At 43.6% G+C, this 17,430-nt stretch overlaps 1 protein-coding gene across 1 annotated transcript in view; it reads right to left on the bottom strand.

Annotated features, from left to right (window-relative positions):
- LOC144498517 (leucine-rich repeat-containing G-protein coupled receptor 5-like) overlaps nt 1-17,430 on the bottom strand; it is a 172,366-nt gene that overhangs the window by 36,796 nt on the left and 118,140 nt on the right. Inside the window, exons 5-7 of the mRNA XM_078219744.1 lie at nt 15,822-16,037; nt 9,919-9,990; nt 4,783-4,851 (exon numbers count right to left, since the gene is read on the bottom strand). Of these exons, the coding sequence (XP_078075870.1) occupies nt 4,783-4,851; nt 9,919-9,990; nt 15,822-16,037 (357 nt within the window). The remainder of the gene's footprint in view (nt 1-4,782; nt 4,852-9,918; nt 9,991-15,821; nt 16,038-17,430) is intronic.

The raw sequence follows: 17,430 nt of genomic DNA, 5'->3' as shown, positions 1-17,430 counted from the left end.
TTCCCCATTGTGGAAGAAATCTAACTTTTGCTCAACACCTCCCCCGACCTCAGTTCTACTGCATGCCAGTGCACTGACATGGCATTGTTTGGGTCCTCTGAAGACTCTCACAACTTAAATGTTTTGATTTAAAACAAGTCCTGCCTTGTAGATTTGTGTGAATATATTTAACCATTACCTGGAATCGAGAACCATTACCAATTTACTTTTCCACTGACTGTTTTGCAGTCTAGAAATTTTGTAGCCTCTTCAAATCGTTGGCCAAAGTTAAAAACGTTGGAAAATTAAAGGTGGTAACTTTTGAAAGGACAAATTGTGGAGGTATTGACTGCTATCACAGCAGACGCTGTCTCATTCAGTCATAATCTCTTCTGGTTTCCATTTCCACTTCCAGGATCAGAATCAGTGTTATCAGATTCCAGATGTAAAACTAAATAGTAGCGCTCACTTAATACAGGACAGAAAATGCCAACCAGAATAGTGGAATTGGCGTTTTTGCCTTTTTATAAAAGTGGACCAAAAGATTGGCCTCAAAATTCACCGGGCACAATGCTAACAACACCAACCACTCACCCTCGGGTAGAACTGCCAGCTTAATGGCTTCAATGGTAAAGGTGCTTCTACTTTCTGAATCGGAATCCTGACAGCATTGTCTATGTCCCTTGACCACATCCTCCCTCCAATTCAATTTATCACCTAAGTGCCAATGTAGATGATAAGTTGAACTGGAGGGAACAATGTACAGTTGTGAAAGGCAAGGGACATACATTATACTACCTCAGTGTATTTTAATCTTTTCGACATGGTGGCACAGTGCTTAGCACTGCTGCCTCACAGCGCTTAGCACTGCTGCCTCACAGCGCCAGGGAACCGGGTTCAATTCTGGCCTCAGGTCACTGTCTGTGTGGAGTTCTGCACGTTCTCCCCGTGTCTGTGTGGGTTTCCTCCGGGTGCTCTGGTTTCTTCCCACACTCCAAAGATGTGCAGGTGAGGTGGACTGGCCATACTAAATTGCCCCTTTGTGTCCCAGGATAGAAACATAGAAACTAGAAACAGGAGTAGGCTGTGGAAATTAAGTTACAACAACTATGGCGGGTAGCCCTGTCAGCAAGGCAGACAAGGCCTCATTGAGGTCAGCTGACCTCAATGAGGCCTTGTCAGGAAAGAGACTAATCTAACTTTGTGTCAGTTTCATAAACACTGCATTCCTGGCCTTGGCCACAGGGTGAAACAAAGACAAGTTACCATGACAGATACCAAAAAACAAGATATGCTGACATATGATGCTAATAAAGGAGACGGTTTTGGATCCTCTTGGAAAGGGTCCAGAGGATGTTCACAAGAATGGTCCCTGGAATGAAGAGCTTGTCATATGAGGAACGGTTGAGGACTCTGGGTCTGTATTTGTTGGAGCTTAGAAGGATGAGGGGAGATCTTACTGAAACTTACAGGATACTGCGAGGCCTGAATAGAGTGGACGTAGAGGGGATGTTTCCACTAGTAGGAAAAACTAGAACCAGAGGGCACAATCTCAGGCTAAAGGGACGATCCTTTAAAACAGAGATGAGGAGGAATTTCTTCAGCCAGAGAGTGGTGAATCTGTGGAACTCTTTGCCGCAGGGGGCCGTGGAGGCCAGGTCATTGATGTCTTTAAGATAGAGATAGATCGCTCCTTGATTAATAAGGGGATCAGGGGTTATGGGGAAAAGGCAGGAGAATGGGGATGAGAAAATTATCAGCCATGATTGAATGGCGGAGCAGACTCGATGGGCCGAGTGGCCTAATTCTGCTCCTATGTCTAATGGTCTTATGGTGTTATGGTTTTCTATTGGATAAGAAAGGGCAAAAAACTATGCTGTGATTGGTGGACTATGTATGCAAATGAAGGATGAGGAAGTTGCTTATTTCTCATTTGCTGTAGTTAACTATAACTGCTAATTATCTATATCAATCAACAGAACACCAGAGTGACAGTCACTGTGTCTGTTCTCCTTGCGTTAGCAAGTAATAAAGCTTAGGGAAAGTTTACGTTTTATTTATTAGTCACAACTAGGCTTACATTAACTCTGCAATGAAGTTACTATGACAATCCCCTAGTCGCCACACTCCGGCGCCAGTGTTCGGGTACACTGAGGGAGAATTTACAATGGCCAATCCACCTAACGTGCACATCTTTGGACTGTGGGAGGAAACCGCAGCACCCGGAGGAAACCCACATAGACACGAGGGGAATGTGCAGACTGCGCACAGACACAAGGCCGGGAATTGAACCTGGGTTGCTGGCGCTGTCAGGCAGCAGTGCTAACCACTGCGCCACCGTGTCGCCCACAGGAGATTGAGTACTCACCATGAGTTGCCTAGTTAATCCTCAACAGGCCATTCGGCCCTTCGAACCTACTCCGCCATTCATTTTGATCATCGAATTCAATATCCTGATCCTACCTTCCCCCACATCCCTTGATCCCTTTAGCCCCAAGAGCTACATCTAATTTCTTCTTGAAATCAGACAACGTTTTGGCCTCAATAGGATGTATGGATTAGGGGGATTAACGGGGCGAATACGTGGGGTTACAGGGATAGGGCTTGGATAGGGTGCTCTGCCGAAGAGTTGGTGGGCCAAATGGCCTCTCCTACACATGATCCTACAATCATGAATCTGTTTTATATGGCTGTAGTTGAGAGTGCTATCCTCTCTCAATGTCTTGCTCAGTACTGTTGCCTTAGAAGGCTATGAAGATTATTGAATCAGACAGGGAGGGTATTTGATAAGCAGATATTTTGTGATGGAATCTGCTCTTGAAGAATCTTGACATAAGAGTGCCATGAACAATAAGAATCACTCTTGTCTTGGTATCACTGCTGATTGAATTCAAGGAAAAAGGCTACAATTCTTCAGATGCTGGACAAATTGGTTCCTCAACTCATTTTACAATTTTAAAGTTTATTTATTAGGGTCACAAGTCGGCTTACATTAACACTGCAATGGAGTTACTGTGAAAATCCCCTAGTCGCCACACTCCAGCGCCTGTTCGGGTACACTAAGGGAGAATTAAGCATGGACAATGCCCCCTAACCAACACATATTTTGAACTATGGGAGGAAACCAGGGCACCTGGAGGAAATCCATGCAGACACGGGGAGAACATGCAGACTCCACACAGACAGTCACCCAACCTGGCGCTGTGAGGCAGCAATGCTGACCACCCCTCTTTGTAAGAACTATTGATGTATGGACAAAGATAGACACTCAGGGGTGAATTCTACCGTCCCGCCTGCCACGAGAATCAGAGTGGCAAGGAGCAGTCCATGGAAAGGCCCGTTGAGCTCGGGCAGGATTTTCCAGTCTTGGGGCGAGCGAGGCTGAAAAATCCCACCCTCAGAATTGGACTCACTGACTGATTAATGTGAGGGTATTCAATAAATGTGAGGTTATTCACTTTGGAAGCAAAAGCAAGAAGGCAGATTACTACCTGAATGGCTGTAAATTGGGAGGGGGAGTGTGCAGCGGGACCTGGGTGTCCTTGTGCACCAGTCACTGAAGGTAAGCATGCAGGTGCAGCAAGCGGTAAAGAAGGCAAATGGTATGTTGCCGTTCATTGCAAGAGGTTTCGAATACAGGAGCAGGGATGTGTTGTTGCAATTATACAGGGCCTTGGTGAGGCTACACCTAGAGTATTGTGTTCAGTTTTGGTCTCCTTTTCTGAGGAAGGATGTTCTTGCTCTCGAGGGAGTGCAGCAAAGGTTTACCAGGCTGATTCCGGGGATGGCGGGATTGATGTATGAGGAGAAATTGACTAGGTTAGCATTTTTTTCAGTGGAGTTCATGAGGGGGGATCCTCATAGAGATTTATAAAATTCTAACAGGACTAGACAGGGTAGATGCAGGGAGGATGTTCTCGATGGTGGGTGCGTCCAGAACCAGGGGTCACAGTTTGAGGATTCGGTGTAGACCATTTTAGGATGGAGATGAGGAGACACTTCTTCACCCAAAGAGTGGGAATTCATTATCACTGGAAGTAATTGATGCCAAAACATTGAATGCATTCAAGAGACGGCTGGATATAGCACTTGGGGCAAATGGGATCAAAGGTTATGGGAAGAAAGCAGGATTAGGCTATTGAGTTGGACGATCAGCCATGATCGTGATGAATGGGCGGCACGGTAGCACAGTGGTTAGCACTGCTGCTTCACAGCTCCAGGGTCCTGGGTTCGATTCCCGGCTCGGGTCACTGTCTGTGTGGAGTTTGCACATTCTCCTCGTGTCTGCGTGGATTTCCTCCGGGTGCTCTGGTTTCCTCCCACAGTCCAAAGATGTGCGGGTTAGGTTGATTGGCCAGGTTAAAAAAATTGCCCCTTAGAGTCCTGGGATGCGTAGGTTAGAGGGATTAGCAGGTAAAATATGTGGGGGTAGGGCCTGGATGGGATTGTGGTCGGTGCAGACTCGATGGGCCGAATGGCCTCCTTCTGCACTGTAGGATTTCTATGATTCTATGAATGGTGGAGCAGGCTCGAAGGGCCAATGGCCTCCTCCTGCTCCTATCTTCTATGTTTCTATGATTATTTTAGTGCATTGTAATAGTTCTTTAATACATATTTTAATTAAAATTGGATCTCAATGATTGGGCGATGTTGTTTTTTTTTGCTGTACTTATTTATATGGTCATTTTTTAAATGAACAAGCAATGTTACCCAAATGAATTTCTGTATGGATTTCCTTATGGATAATCAAGTGAAATGGAATTGAATCGAATTGAATGAAAAAGAATTGAATTGCGTACTTACAATTCCTTGAGATTTGTTAATGTCTTTATTGCAACGGGAAATTCATCCAGATTGTTGTAGTTCAAATCTCTGCATGAGAAACAAATATCAGGAAATATAACAAGATCACATGCAGTTGCGATCCGAATGAACTTAGTTAGATTGCAAATGAATTCATGGTGGCACATTCATATGAATGAACAGTTCATGTTTTGCGAACTTCATTTCACTTCAAGCTTTAATACACACGTCACAACAACAATCACACCAATTTCAGTCGAATCAAAGGAATGGGTGAATTTACACATATTAAAAACCTGGCTATCTTTTGAAAAACTGAGGGAACTTTCTTAAGGTGCATATTGAGGAGCTGTCATGAATACATAAATCAAGCTATAATAGGCTGGAAGCTACAACATATTTACTTTTTTTGGAGATGTTATCGCTTTTGTAGATATTGCCTTTGTATCAACTTTAAGAATTCCAGTGCCAAATTTCCATTTTTTTGTTCATTCACAAAATGTGAGCGTCGCCGGCAAGGCCAACATTGATTGCCCATCCCTAATTGCCCACGTACAATTGTAACACGTACCAACCGACTCAAGAACAGCTTCTTCCCTGCTGCCATCAGACTTTTGAATGGTCCTATCATATATTAAGCTGATCTTTCTCTTCACCCTATCTGTAACTGCAACACTATATTCTGCCCCTCTCCTTTCCTTCTCCCCTATGTACTCTGAATTATATGATTTGTTTAAGTAGCGTGCAAGAAACAATAATCCCAATACATGTGACAATAATAAATCAAATTTAAAAAAGCAAATCAAATCAAAAAATTGCTCTTGAGAATGTTATGAGCCACTTTCTTGAATAATTTTAGTCCATTTGGTGGAAGTAAATCCACAGTGTTGCGAGTTGGGGAGTTCCAGGACGTTGCACCACCAACAAGGAAAAGAATGCTGATGTATTTCTAAGTCAGGATGAGTGACTCGCAGGGAAATTTGGGAGTTCCCGTGCGCCTAGTTTCCTTGTCCCTCTAGGTGTAGATGCCACATGTTTGGCCGAGGTTGACGAAGAAGCCTTGGCATGTTGCTGCAGTGCATCTTGTGGGTGGTACACACTGCTGCCACTGTGCATCCCCAAACATAAAACTGAAGTAAATTTATTGATGGACTCGCGAACTCACAGCCAGGAATGTTCTTCTGATACGAACCTTTCATACAAAATATCACATAGGCCTTGCATTATAAAGTTAGTATTAATAGTCGCAGATGATGGTATCAACTGTTCTGCTCTTCGCTGCTTTGCATCATGAATGTGCTGAAAGAAGTCTTCAATTGCTTTGTTATTGCTGAGGGGAGACCTGATAGAAGTCTATAAAATTATAAGAGGCATAGATAGGGTTGACAGTCAGAATCTTTTGCCCAGAGTTGAAATGTCTAATCCTAGGGGGCATGCACATAAGGTGAGAGGGGGAAAGTTCAAAGGAGATGTGAGGGGCATAAAAGTTTTTACACAGATTGTAGGTCTGGAACGTGCTACCAGAGGTGGTGGTAGAGGCAGATATGATAGGGGCGTTTAAGGGGATTTTAGATAAGCATATGAAATAGCAAGGAATGGAGGAATATGGATCAAGGGCAGGTGGAAGGGATTAGTTTAATTTGGCATCATGTTCGGCACAACATCGTGGGCCGAAAAGCCTTTTCCTGTGCTGTACTGTTCTATGTTCGATGTTGTTCTATCATGTTTGTGGAATTCCTACAGATACAAGCATTGAAACCAGCACAGGGAAGGTTCTGCAATTTCTGCTCTACATGTATTGCTTAAATTGAGGCACTGCTGCCTCAAGGCACCAGGGACCTGGGTTCGATTTCCTGCTTGGGTCACTGTCTGTGTGGAGTTTGCACATTCTCCCCGTGTCTGCGAGGGTTTCCTCCGGGTGCTCCGGTTTCCTCCCACTGTCCGAAAGACGTGCTGGTTAGGTGCATTGACCCGAACAGGTGCTGGAGTGTGGCGACTTGGGGAATTTCACAGTAACTTCATTGCAGTGTTAATGTATGCCTTCCATGTGACTAATAAATAAACTTTAATTTACTTTAAATAGCTCAAACGTCTAAAATGTTTAGGACCAAACTGAGATGACAATTAAATGGTATCGTCATAGTTGGCAAACATTTATACAGTCTCTCAACAATGTTTTTTGTTGAGAGACTTTTGTTGCAAGTGTTTTTTTTACATTATTTGTGTGGTCTAAATGTTATTGTGACCAAAGCAGTCCAGAACCTGACAGGCTCTGGATCTGAGTATTTTAACTATCTCCTCTGCCAGTCAATTGCCACGTCTTTAAAACTCCCTCGAGTCGGGACTGTTCAGGCCTATTGGATAGATGCAAATACGGTTCCAGTTTTTTTAAAAGATAGTGCTGGAGAACTATAGCCTCATTCATTTGACCACTCATGTGTAAAGTGCTCAATGATAAGTGATGCCCCTTAGAAAGATCGTGTGTGTCTTTCTAATCTGTGTGTGTTTTAAGAAGTTAGTAAATTTGCAGATGAGTTTTTCCCCCACCTGAGTTTTACGCTCCAATGAAAAATGACAGCAGGAGAATGAAACCAAATACTAAAACTGAGCGGCTGTGACTACCAGAATGGACTGAACAGACTGAGATACTTTACTCCTGAAAAAGGAAGTCTGAGAGGGGATAATGAAAGGGTTGAGAGGGAAAACATGGAGAAAATGTCTGCACTTGATGGGAGACCAAATCTAAAAGTTATAAATATAAGATAGTCATTAATAAATCCAATAAGGAATTCAGAAGAATCCTTGTGAGCCAAAGAGTGGCAAGAATGTGGAGTGTGCAACCATAGATGCATTTAAGGGGAAGCATGAGGGAGAAAGGAATAGAAGGGCATGTTGATGGGACTGGATGAAAAGGCGGCAAGAAAGCTCATTTGAAGCATAAATTCTAAGATAAACTAGTTGGACAAAATGGCCTGCCTCTGTGCTGTAGAAAAACCAGAGGTCCAACTAGGCTGCCACCAGCTCATTTTGATGCTAATACATTATGATGCAGATATTCATTAACCATCTACAACTTGTCATTTCCAGGGTGAAGCAAAAAAAAAGCTTAAATCATCGATAAGTTAACGGGACAAATTAGAAAATTCCTCTTTGCTTCCTTCAGGTGATCAATACTCGCCCAAGACGTTGCATTGATCCTGATTTATATTAGAGCATCTATCTTGGTGCAAAATCTCCACACTGGAGAGGTTCCAGTTATCTCTTGAAGGTGAATCAGTATTCACTGCAAAAGTCAGGAAGCTTTTCCACAGGCCCTTGCAAAGAAGAACAGTCTAACTTCTGGCCTAGTTCAGCTGTGACTTGGAAATTTGGCTCTGGCCCTCCTTAATCCATCTGAATGAATTTATCCATGTAAGCAATTTATTCCTTTGTTATTTTGGGAACGTTTTCCCATGTTACAACATTGTATACTTTATAAATACTCTGTTGACTTCAAAGCACTTTAGAATGTTCTTGATGCCATGAAAAGTGCTATATAAACACAAATCCTTTCAACCAAGTTGCTCCATATCTGTGCTTTTCTAATGTCTGCAGGCCTGGTTCTTTGAACTCCTCTGGGTAACTAAGGTATTTTAAATGGTGAATTAAACATGTGGCCCTTTTCTGTACCCTTTCCAAAGTCTTAATATTGCCCATCATATGATGGGACCAAACTGGAGACAGTCTTCTAACTTGAAACCTAAGCAAGATCTTTTACAAGAACAAAATTGCATGTCTCTAAGAGGTTACTCCACAAGACAGAATTGTGCAAAATAGAATTGCAATTTGCTGCATTATATTAACAATTAGCTGTGATGTACAATATCTGCTTGGAGACAGAATTACCTATAGTCTTCCACAGAGATTGGTGTTAGGACCTTTGCTATTCATTATCTTGCTGACATCTACTCAGGACTACTCATTACAAAACAAAATCTACCATTTTATCTGTGGAATCTGATACTGTAAGATTTAATTGTGCATAATTTTCCATTAGACAGTGGGCAGGCTCTCATTTGTTTCCTCGCCCCTCTTTGGTATCCCCAACCTCCTTTTATATCCTATCCTGAGCTGAAAAGTTATCTTGTGGGAGCATGGGGTCTGAAAAAGAGAAGAGAAAATATTTGCGAAAATTTAACATTACAATTAAACTTAACATTACGTGGGCAGCACGGTGGCACAGTAGTCAGCACTGCTACCTCACAGCGCCAGGGACCCGGGTTCAATTCCAGCCTCGGGTCACTGTCTATGTGGAGTTTGCGCATTCTCCCCGTGTCTGCGTGGGTTTCCTCCGGGTGCTCCGGTTTCCTCCCGCAGTCCAAAGATGTGTGGGTTAGGTTGATTGGCCATGCTAAACTGCCCCTTAGTGTCAGGGGACTAGCAGGATAAATATGAGGGGTTATGGGAATAGGACCTGGGTGGGATTGTGGTCGGTGCGGACTCGATGGGCCAAATGGCCTCCTTCTGCACTATAGGGATTCTATGAGTCTATGATTCTATAACACCAGGTTAAAGTCCAACAGGTTTATTTGGTAGCAAAAGCCACTAGCTTTCAAAGCGCTGCTCCTTCATCAGGTGAGTGGGAGTTCTGTTCACAGGGTGTTTGTGAACAGAACTCCCACTCACCTGATGAAGGAGCAGCGCTTCGAAAGCTAGTGGCTTTTGCTACCAAATAAACCTGTTGGACTTTAACCTGGTGCTGTGAGACTTCTTACTGTGTTTACCCCAGTCCAACGCCGGCACCTCCACATCATGGCAAACATTTATACATATAAAACATTTATACGTCAGTGAATGTCTAACTAAATTCCCAAAATTGATTATTTTGCAGTAATTGATGTTATAACAGATCTTCAAGTTTTAAACCTGTATTTTGGTTGTCATGTCATGAAATATCCATCACTGATGGAGAATGTTGCATCTTTCAAATGTAAGAACAGAATCGCTGGAAGTACATTGCTGGCTGTGTTTTACTGTGAAGGACATGTTGATTCTTCAGTGATCTTTGGGCCTTTTCTCTGAATTTCAACCTTTCCTTTTTATACTTTGAAAACATTCAGAAAAAAAGAGGGGAAAACAAATCAGAGGTCAACTTACAACGTCTCCAGGCTGTGGAGACCATCAAAGCATTTCTTTCCCAGGGAGTGGATTCGATTGTTATGGAGATGCCTGCAGGGTAACATTAATGGCACAGTCAGAAAAAGACAATGCACGCAACAGGCTTAAACAAACTTTAAAAAAAAATAATTGGCTGCATCCCATGGACTTGTGCTCCAGCCATTCCAAGCACTCACGTCATCCAAGTTGTACAAAGGCTACCTGTAATATAAATGTTAAGGTACTGCGGCAATATACGCAATTGGATTTACCCCAGTTAAAAATGAAGCCATGGTTCAGAGTTTATCCAGCATTTTCTGTTTCATTACGTTAAACCATTACTCCTTGTTAAGAAGATTCACCTCCCAAAGTTTACACAGGGGCTCAAATTTCGCTCAGACTCTACAGTGTTAAATTACCAACTTAACGACGGAAGTCATTCTCATTCGCTTTGAAGCATGTTAAAAGATTCACATCAGGCATTGCTGTTCCACTGCCTCAGTTAAAATCAGATATCCAAAGGGTGTGAACTTTCACTCCAAAAACAGGATTAGACTGCTAATGTCATTAAACGTGCCCTTCCCAGCTGTGTGAAGGGTTTACATCCAGAAAGTTAACCTCCTTTTCCTCTTTCGAAATCCCGGTGCATCCTGCAATGTGTGCCCGCTTTTATTTCAGAGTTTCAGCATTTGGAGTTAATCTTCTCTATTATCTAATCAATTTGGATGGGCAGTTGTAAGGAATTAATATCGGAAAGCTGCAATAGCTTCCATGAGAGATATTTTTAATATAGGCACAGCATCAAATTAGAATGTAAATCTCAGTATCAGCAATCAAATTGAACATTAAATCATTGATTGACTTTGTAAGAACATTTAACATTGAGTGTCTTTAAGACAGAGATAGATAGGTTCTTGATCAATAAGGGTTACAGGGAGAAGGCAGGAGAATGGGGATGAGAATTATATCAACCATGATTGAATGGTGGAGCAGACTCCATTGGCCGAATGTCCTAATTCTGCTCCTATATTTTATGGTCTTATGAAGAAAATGCTGAGACCTTCAAAGCTTATCTTCCTACTATTCAAAACTCTCTCAGCAAAGCATAATTTCTAAGACCTCTAGTGTCCTTGCTGCTCCAAGCTTCCCTGGTAAAATATACCAAATATTAATAGTCCTTCAAATAAACACTTTTTTCCCTTAATACTTCTGTTACATTTGAATTAATTTAAAGTAATTTTATGTTCTGCATTCTTACCCAACTCACTTCATTTTAAGTATTATTTTGTTTTTGCCTTACCTATACAACTGAATATTTTTAAAAGCCTCCATGAATCTTCCCATTATTTGGGCAGAGTTTTCCAGCTGTCCCTCCCAAGGCATGTTTTCCAGCAATGGAGACAGCTCGCTATTGGCTGTCGGTGGAATCTTCCGATCCCGCTGATGTCTATGGCACGTTGCGTGGCATGTCTGACCCGACGTCAAGGAACCCACCACCTGGTGTCAGCTTCAGCGGGACAGGAAGATCCTGCCGGCAGGAAGGGCTGGAAAATCTTGCCCTATGCTGAAGCTTCTCGAATCATTCCTTAAAGATCAACTTTTTTTGTTTTTTTTTCATTAACCTTTGTACAAATTATGAGTTTAACATCAAAGAGAAGCTTTCTGGAGGAGTTTCTAAACCCACCAGTTTGATTACGCTGTACCTAGGGCTATACCTGCATTCTAGGATGTTAAATTACCAGGCAGCATGGTGGCAAGTGCTGCCTCACTGCTGGTGGCACTGCTGCCTCACTGCGGTGGCACTGCTGCCTCACAGCGCCAGGGACACAGGTTCGATTCCTGGCTTGGGTCACTGTCTGTGTGGAGTCTGCACGCTCTCCCTGTGTTTATGTGGGGCTGCTCTGGTTTCCTCCCACAGTCCAAAAGACGTGCTGTTTAGGTGCATTGGCCATGCTAAATTCTCCCTCAGCATACCCAAACAGGTGCTGGAATGTGGTGCCTAGGGGATTTTCACAGTAGCTTCATTGCAATGTAAATGTAAACCTACTTGTGACATTCACAAAAACACTTTTAATTTGTGAAAAGACTTGAGCAATATTTTTACAACTGGCTTGTAACTCCAATGCAATTAAAAGGCCAAATTTCTTCCAGCTTCTGGTTCTGGATTATGTTTTTTTTAAAGATGCATTTCCCAGTTCCTTCTTCCTAAGGCATCCTTCACAATATCCCTTGGACAACAAAACTAGCAGGCCACACTTAACCATTGCTGCTCTGTCTGGTAGGATGGCACGGTAGCATAGTGGTTAGCATTGCTGCTTCACAGCGCCAGGGACCTGGGTTCGATTCCTGGCTTGGGTCACTGTCTGTATGGAGTTTGCACATTTTCCCCGTGTCTGTGTGGGTTTCCTCCGGGTGCTCTGGTTTCCTCCCACGGTCTGAAAGACATGCTGGTTAGGTGCATTGATCTGAACAGGTGCTGGACTGTGGTGACTAGGGGAATTTCACAGTTACTTCGTTGCAGTGTTAATGTAAGCCTTACTTGTGACTAATAAAAAAATAAACTAAACTTTATGGAAGTAACTCTAAATGTAATTTTAAAATGACATTGTTATGTGAATTCTGTTCAATTCCTACATGTTATTCTCATGAAGCCTCGCTATTTACCTAGTTATTTCATACAGTTAAATTGGTGTATTAATACTTAAATTAATTTTGATCAGAGTGATGTCATGGGAGAGACCAGAATAACTTGTTCTTCTCCCCTGTTTCCTGCCTCCAAGGGAAATTACATCACCTTTGATCGATGTTTTCTGTTTCCACAATGCTAATGTCGCGGGCCAGGATTCTCCGATCTCGTCCGCAGCTGCGATTTTCCAGTTCCGCTGCTGTGAATGGAGACTTGGCTGAGTGCCAAATTCCCAATTCTTGCTGGCAGCAGTATGAGAGACTGGAGAATTCTAGCCATGATCCTGCTATGAGCGAAATGGCCCACCTTTACACTCCAGGACACAGCTGGTTGAAGCGATTAGTGAGGTTGTTGGGGGTGGTGGGTGAGCCAGGGGGTTGGGAGAGTAGTCACGGTGGGAGGTGGGGGGGGTGGTAGAGTCATTAAAGTTTATTGATTAGTGTCACAAATAAGCTTACATTAACACCGCAATGAAGTTACTCTAAAAACGCCCTAGTCGCCACACTCTGGCGCCTGATCGGGTACACTGAGGGAGAATTTAGCATGGCCAATACACCTAACCAGCATGTCTGTCGGACTGTGGGAGGAAACCGGAGCATCCGGAGGAAACCCACGCAGACACGGGAAGAGCGTGCAGACTCCGCACAGACAGTGACCCAAGCCGGGAATGGAACCCGGGTCCCTGGCGCTGTGAGGCAGCAGCACTAACTGTTATGTCACCGTGACACCCCATGAATATAGAGAAACTGCTGTGTATCTACACAATGTATAACGGTAGGTTCACACACACACACAGAACCCCTGGAGTTTGGAAGTTCTGGGCCGAGGTCTAGAGGAGAGGAAAGGTAAGGGTAAATAAAAGCACAAAGAAAATGGCATGCTTTAGCAGTGTGTTGAATCACTCCTCCAGGACACATTGTTGTCTGACCATTACTCACTCAAGCGTCATCGATTGTTTCATTTGACTCCGTGGCATTGTAACATTTTATCATGAATCAATCCAGGTATAAACTCCCACAACAACTCTTACTAACTACCACTCAGCAAAGGTCTTGTTGATAAGTCATCTTAAAATACCAGGGATTGTCACCTGCTCACAGTATTGAGGTAGAAAGGGCAGCTGTTATGGTAGACTGCAGCTTAACATGAATTACACAAAAAACATTGGGTCATGTCTCCCTTTGTTCAATGGCAAGAAAGAATATCCTTTAAACATAGTTTAAAAGATCAAAATCAAAAATGTTTAGTCAAAACAGTTATCAGGAGTCTCAGTCGCAACGGCTTGAGAGAATGACTTCAGGACATTGAATCACCCCTATTGCAATTAGCGAATACCACAACGTTTAGGTCTGTGATGAAAAGTTAGTGATGGAAATACATTCTAGAAATCATTAACATGCTTTCTAATACATAAGACTACGCTAATAAGTGGAAAATATGTATTTGAACTGACTAAGTATTTGTGTGCATCAAACTGTACTCAAACGTTACACCCTTACTAAGTCCTAGGCCTGCAGATTTGGATGGAGGTTATCAGACCAGGATTTTCCTGTGGGCTTCGGGACATTCTGATATCAGGACCAAATAGGGATCCTGAGCCTGCAGTCACCAGGAGTTAGGATCATAGAATCCTAGAATCCCTACAGTGCAGAAGGAGGTCATTCGGCCCATCGAGCCTGCACCGACAACAATTCCACCCAGGCCCTATCCCCATAATCCCATGTATTTACCCTGCCAGCATCCCCTGACAACAAGGGGCAATTTGGCATGGCCAATCCATCTAACCCGCGCATCTTTGGAGTTAGACCGGCGGAGCTATTTTCCTGGAAGTGGCCTCCTAATTGGTTGTCTCAGTGCTCGCTGTCCTATTAAGTAAGGCGGGCAGGTTCCAGATGCTGCTGCCCAATCACAGGTCCGAGGACCCCGTCGACGCCAAGGGCGGGGGGGGGGGGGGGGGTGGTGGGTGCCACTGAGGCAAGTAGGAGATAGCAAGAGCACCTCTGATGAAAGTGCAAAAAGAATTAAATATTTTAGGAGGGAATGCGGCGTACCCTTTCCTTCAGAGGGGAAGCCCCACCAATTGGATCACTGGGGGAGTGTCTTTCCTGTTTGTGGCTCTCTTTGTGGGATGGGGCTTTTGGTTTTGCTGGCCTCATGGGATGCCACAGTGAGGCCTCCACATTGGAGCTGGTGGCCCTCCGACACGGTGCGGGGAGCAGCCTCCCTGAAAAACCATCCTTAATTGAGCCTTAACTATTTAAATTGCCTGCCTTCTACTGGGAAACTCACCCAATGATGGGAATGTGTTGGGAAACCATTCTGACACAGCTGCCCTACTGCAAAGAAGGTACATTGGCAACATCAAACTCATTTCTGGTCATTACATTTCCTGATCAGCTATAACCAGTCTTTTCAGTAACAGGCCTTAGCTGTCTCTCACCATTTCCTCACTAAATTTATTTATTTTTTATTATTAGTGTCACAAGTAGACTTACATTAACACTGCAATGGGGTTACTGTGCAAATCTTCTAGTCGCCACTCTCCGGCACCTGTTCGGGTACACTGAGGGAGAATTTAGCATGGCCAATGCACCTAACCAGCACATCTTTCAGACTGTGGGAGGAAACCGGAGCACCCGGAGGAAATCCACACAGACACAGGGAGAACATGCGGACTCTGCACAGACAGTGACCCAAGCCAGGAATTGAACCCGGGTCCCTGGTGCTGTGAGGCAGCAGTGCTAACCACTGTGCCACTATGCTGCCCCTTGACAAAGCTTTTAAGCTTTTTAAACCAAGGACTGTAAAGGGTAACTGTCCCAAGTATTACTTGAGTGGCAATTTAAGATATCATGTATGAAATAGAACCTTAAATTAAATGGCAGCATCCATTTTTATTTTAGTAGGCAGACTTTTTGAAAACTCCTCAAATCTTTTTTGCAAAAATTCAAACCAAGCTCAAAGCATTTTGATTCATACGTACTGTTGGACAAAACCCCTGCCTAGCACAATGATTCTGGCATCCTAAAGTGAACTGAGCAAACTGCACTCATCCAAACTGTTTAGCTTGGCTACAAGTCGGATTGAATAATTTCTACTCTTCACGGTACACTTAGTATCACTATTATTCACTTATTCAAAATAGCACCGTATCTACACAGAAATACCTTCACTCGTTATGCATGCTCAACAGCGCAAACAAAGCAACGTTACTCACAGAACGACCAAACTGGAAAGGTTCCCAAATGCATTGTCTGGGATATGAGGAATTCTGTTCAAAGCCAAGGTCATAGCTTGCAGGCAAGGTAAACTGCTCAGAGCTTTGACTGGGATATCTGCCAGGGCGTTGTCATCCAGCCACAGATGTCTGAGTGAGACTAGTCCGTTGAAACAGTCCGGTGGCACAACAGAGATATGGTTGGCATCCAGTCGCCTAGGGAATAAAAAGAGTTGAGATTTATTTTCTGAGGGTTATTCGTTTGGGATCAAATAAACTCCAGGGCAATTTATTTTCAATGTGTTGTCAACTCAACAGCACATACGTTTTAAGAGAATAGCTTACCCTTTGTTACCATTTTGAACAGTTCTGGTTTTGCCTTTTGCATACCGAAAGATGTCTGGTTAGGAGCATTGGCCATGCTAAATTCTCCCTCAGTCTACCTGAACAGGCATCTGAGTGTGACGACTAGAGGGTTTTCACAGTAACTTCACTGCATTGTTAATGTAAGCCTACTTGTGACACTAATGAATAGACTTAAACTAAATTTACATGGTGATGGTCACTGCTTATGTGGACACAAGGGCTGAGTGGGACTTCCACCCCTCACTGCCGGCCAGTCAGATTGGCTGGCAGCTCCACCAGTCCTGGAAGAAGAATTTATTTAATGTAACCCTTAAAATCGGCATTGTTTACATTGTTAGCAATTTAAGTATGCGAATCGTTAGTCTAACTATACAGGTTAATCCATTGGGTGTGGCTCAATCCAAGTATAACTCCTATCATTGCATACTTTATGCACCGGGGAGTAGGGGCAGAACAGTAGCACAGTGGTTAGCACAGCTGCCTCACAGCTGTCTCACAGTACCAGGGACCCGGGTTCGATACCCGGCTTGGATCACTGTCTGTGCGGAGTTTGCACGTTCTACCTGTGTCCGCGTAGGTTTCCTTCAGGTGCTCTGGTTTCCTCCCACAGTCTGAAAGACGGACTGATTAGGTGCATTGGCCGTGCTAAATTCTCCCTCAGTGTACCCGAACAGGTGTCGGAGTGTGGCGACTAGGGGATTTTTACAGTAACTTCATTGCAGTGTTAATGTAAGCCTACTTGTGATGCTAATAAATAAATTTAAACCTTGTTTGGAATATAATCCAAAGATGTGCAGGTTAGGTCGATTGGCCATGCCAAATTGCCCATTAGTGTCAGAGGGACAAGCAAGGTAAATATGTGGGGTTACAAGGATAGGGCCTGTATTGTTGTTGGCTCAGGCTCGATGGGTCGAATGGCCTCTTTCTGCACTGTAGGGATTCTATGATTCTATAATACACTGAATTATTTTTTCCTTGTGCGTATGATATACACTAAACGGACCCTGCATAACATTCTATATTTATTTGCTTGCTGCACATAACTCCATCCCACACCCCTCCCTATCTGCCCATACCCTTTCTGCCCAAGATCTCAGACTTGTCTCTGGGATCCACGGGACTCTAGCTCTTCCAGTCCAGACAGTGCCAACTAACGCGCTCTTGGTGCTGCTGGGACTGGTGGAGCTTCTGGCCAATCCGGTTGGCCAGCAGCGAGGGTTAGAGGTCCCACTCAGCCCACGTT

Source organism: Mustelus asterias, chromosome 9 (genome assembly GCF_964213995.1).
Source record: "Mustelus asterias chromosome 9, sMusAst1.hap1.1, whole genome shotgun sequence".
In the NCBI taxonomy this organism is placed as follows: Eukaryota; Metazoa; Chordata; class Chondrichthyes; order Carcharhiniformes; family Triakidae; genus Mustelus; species Mustelus asterias.
Note: the sequence above shows the minus strand (reverse complement) of the source record. Positions and strands in the feature narration are given on the sequence as shown.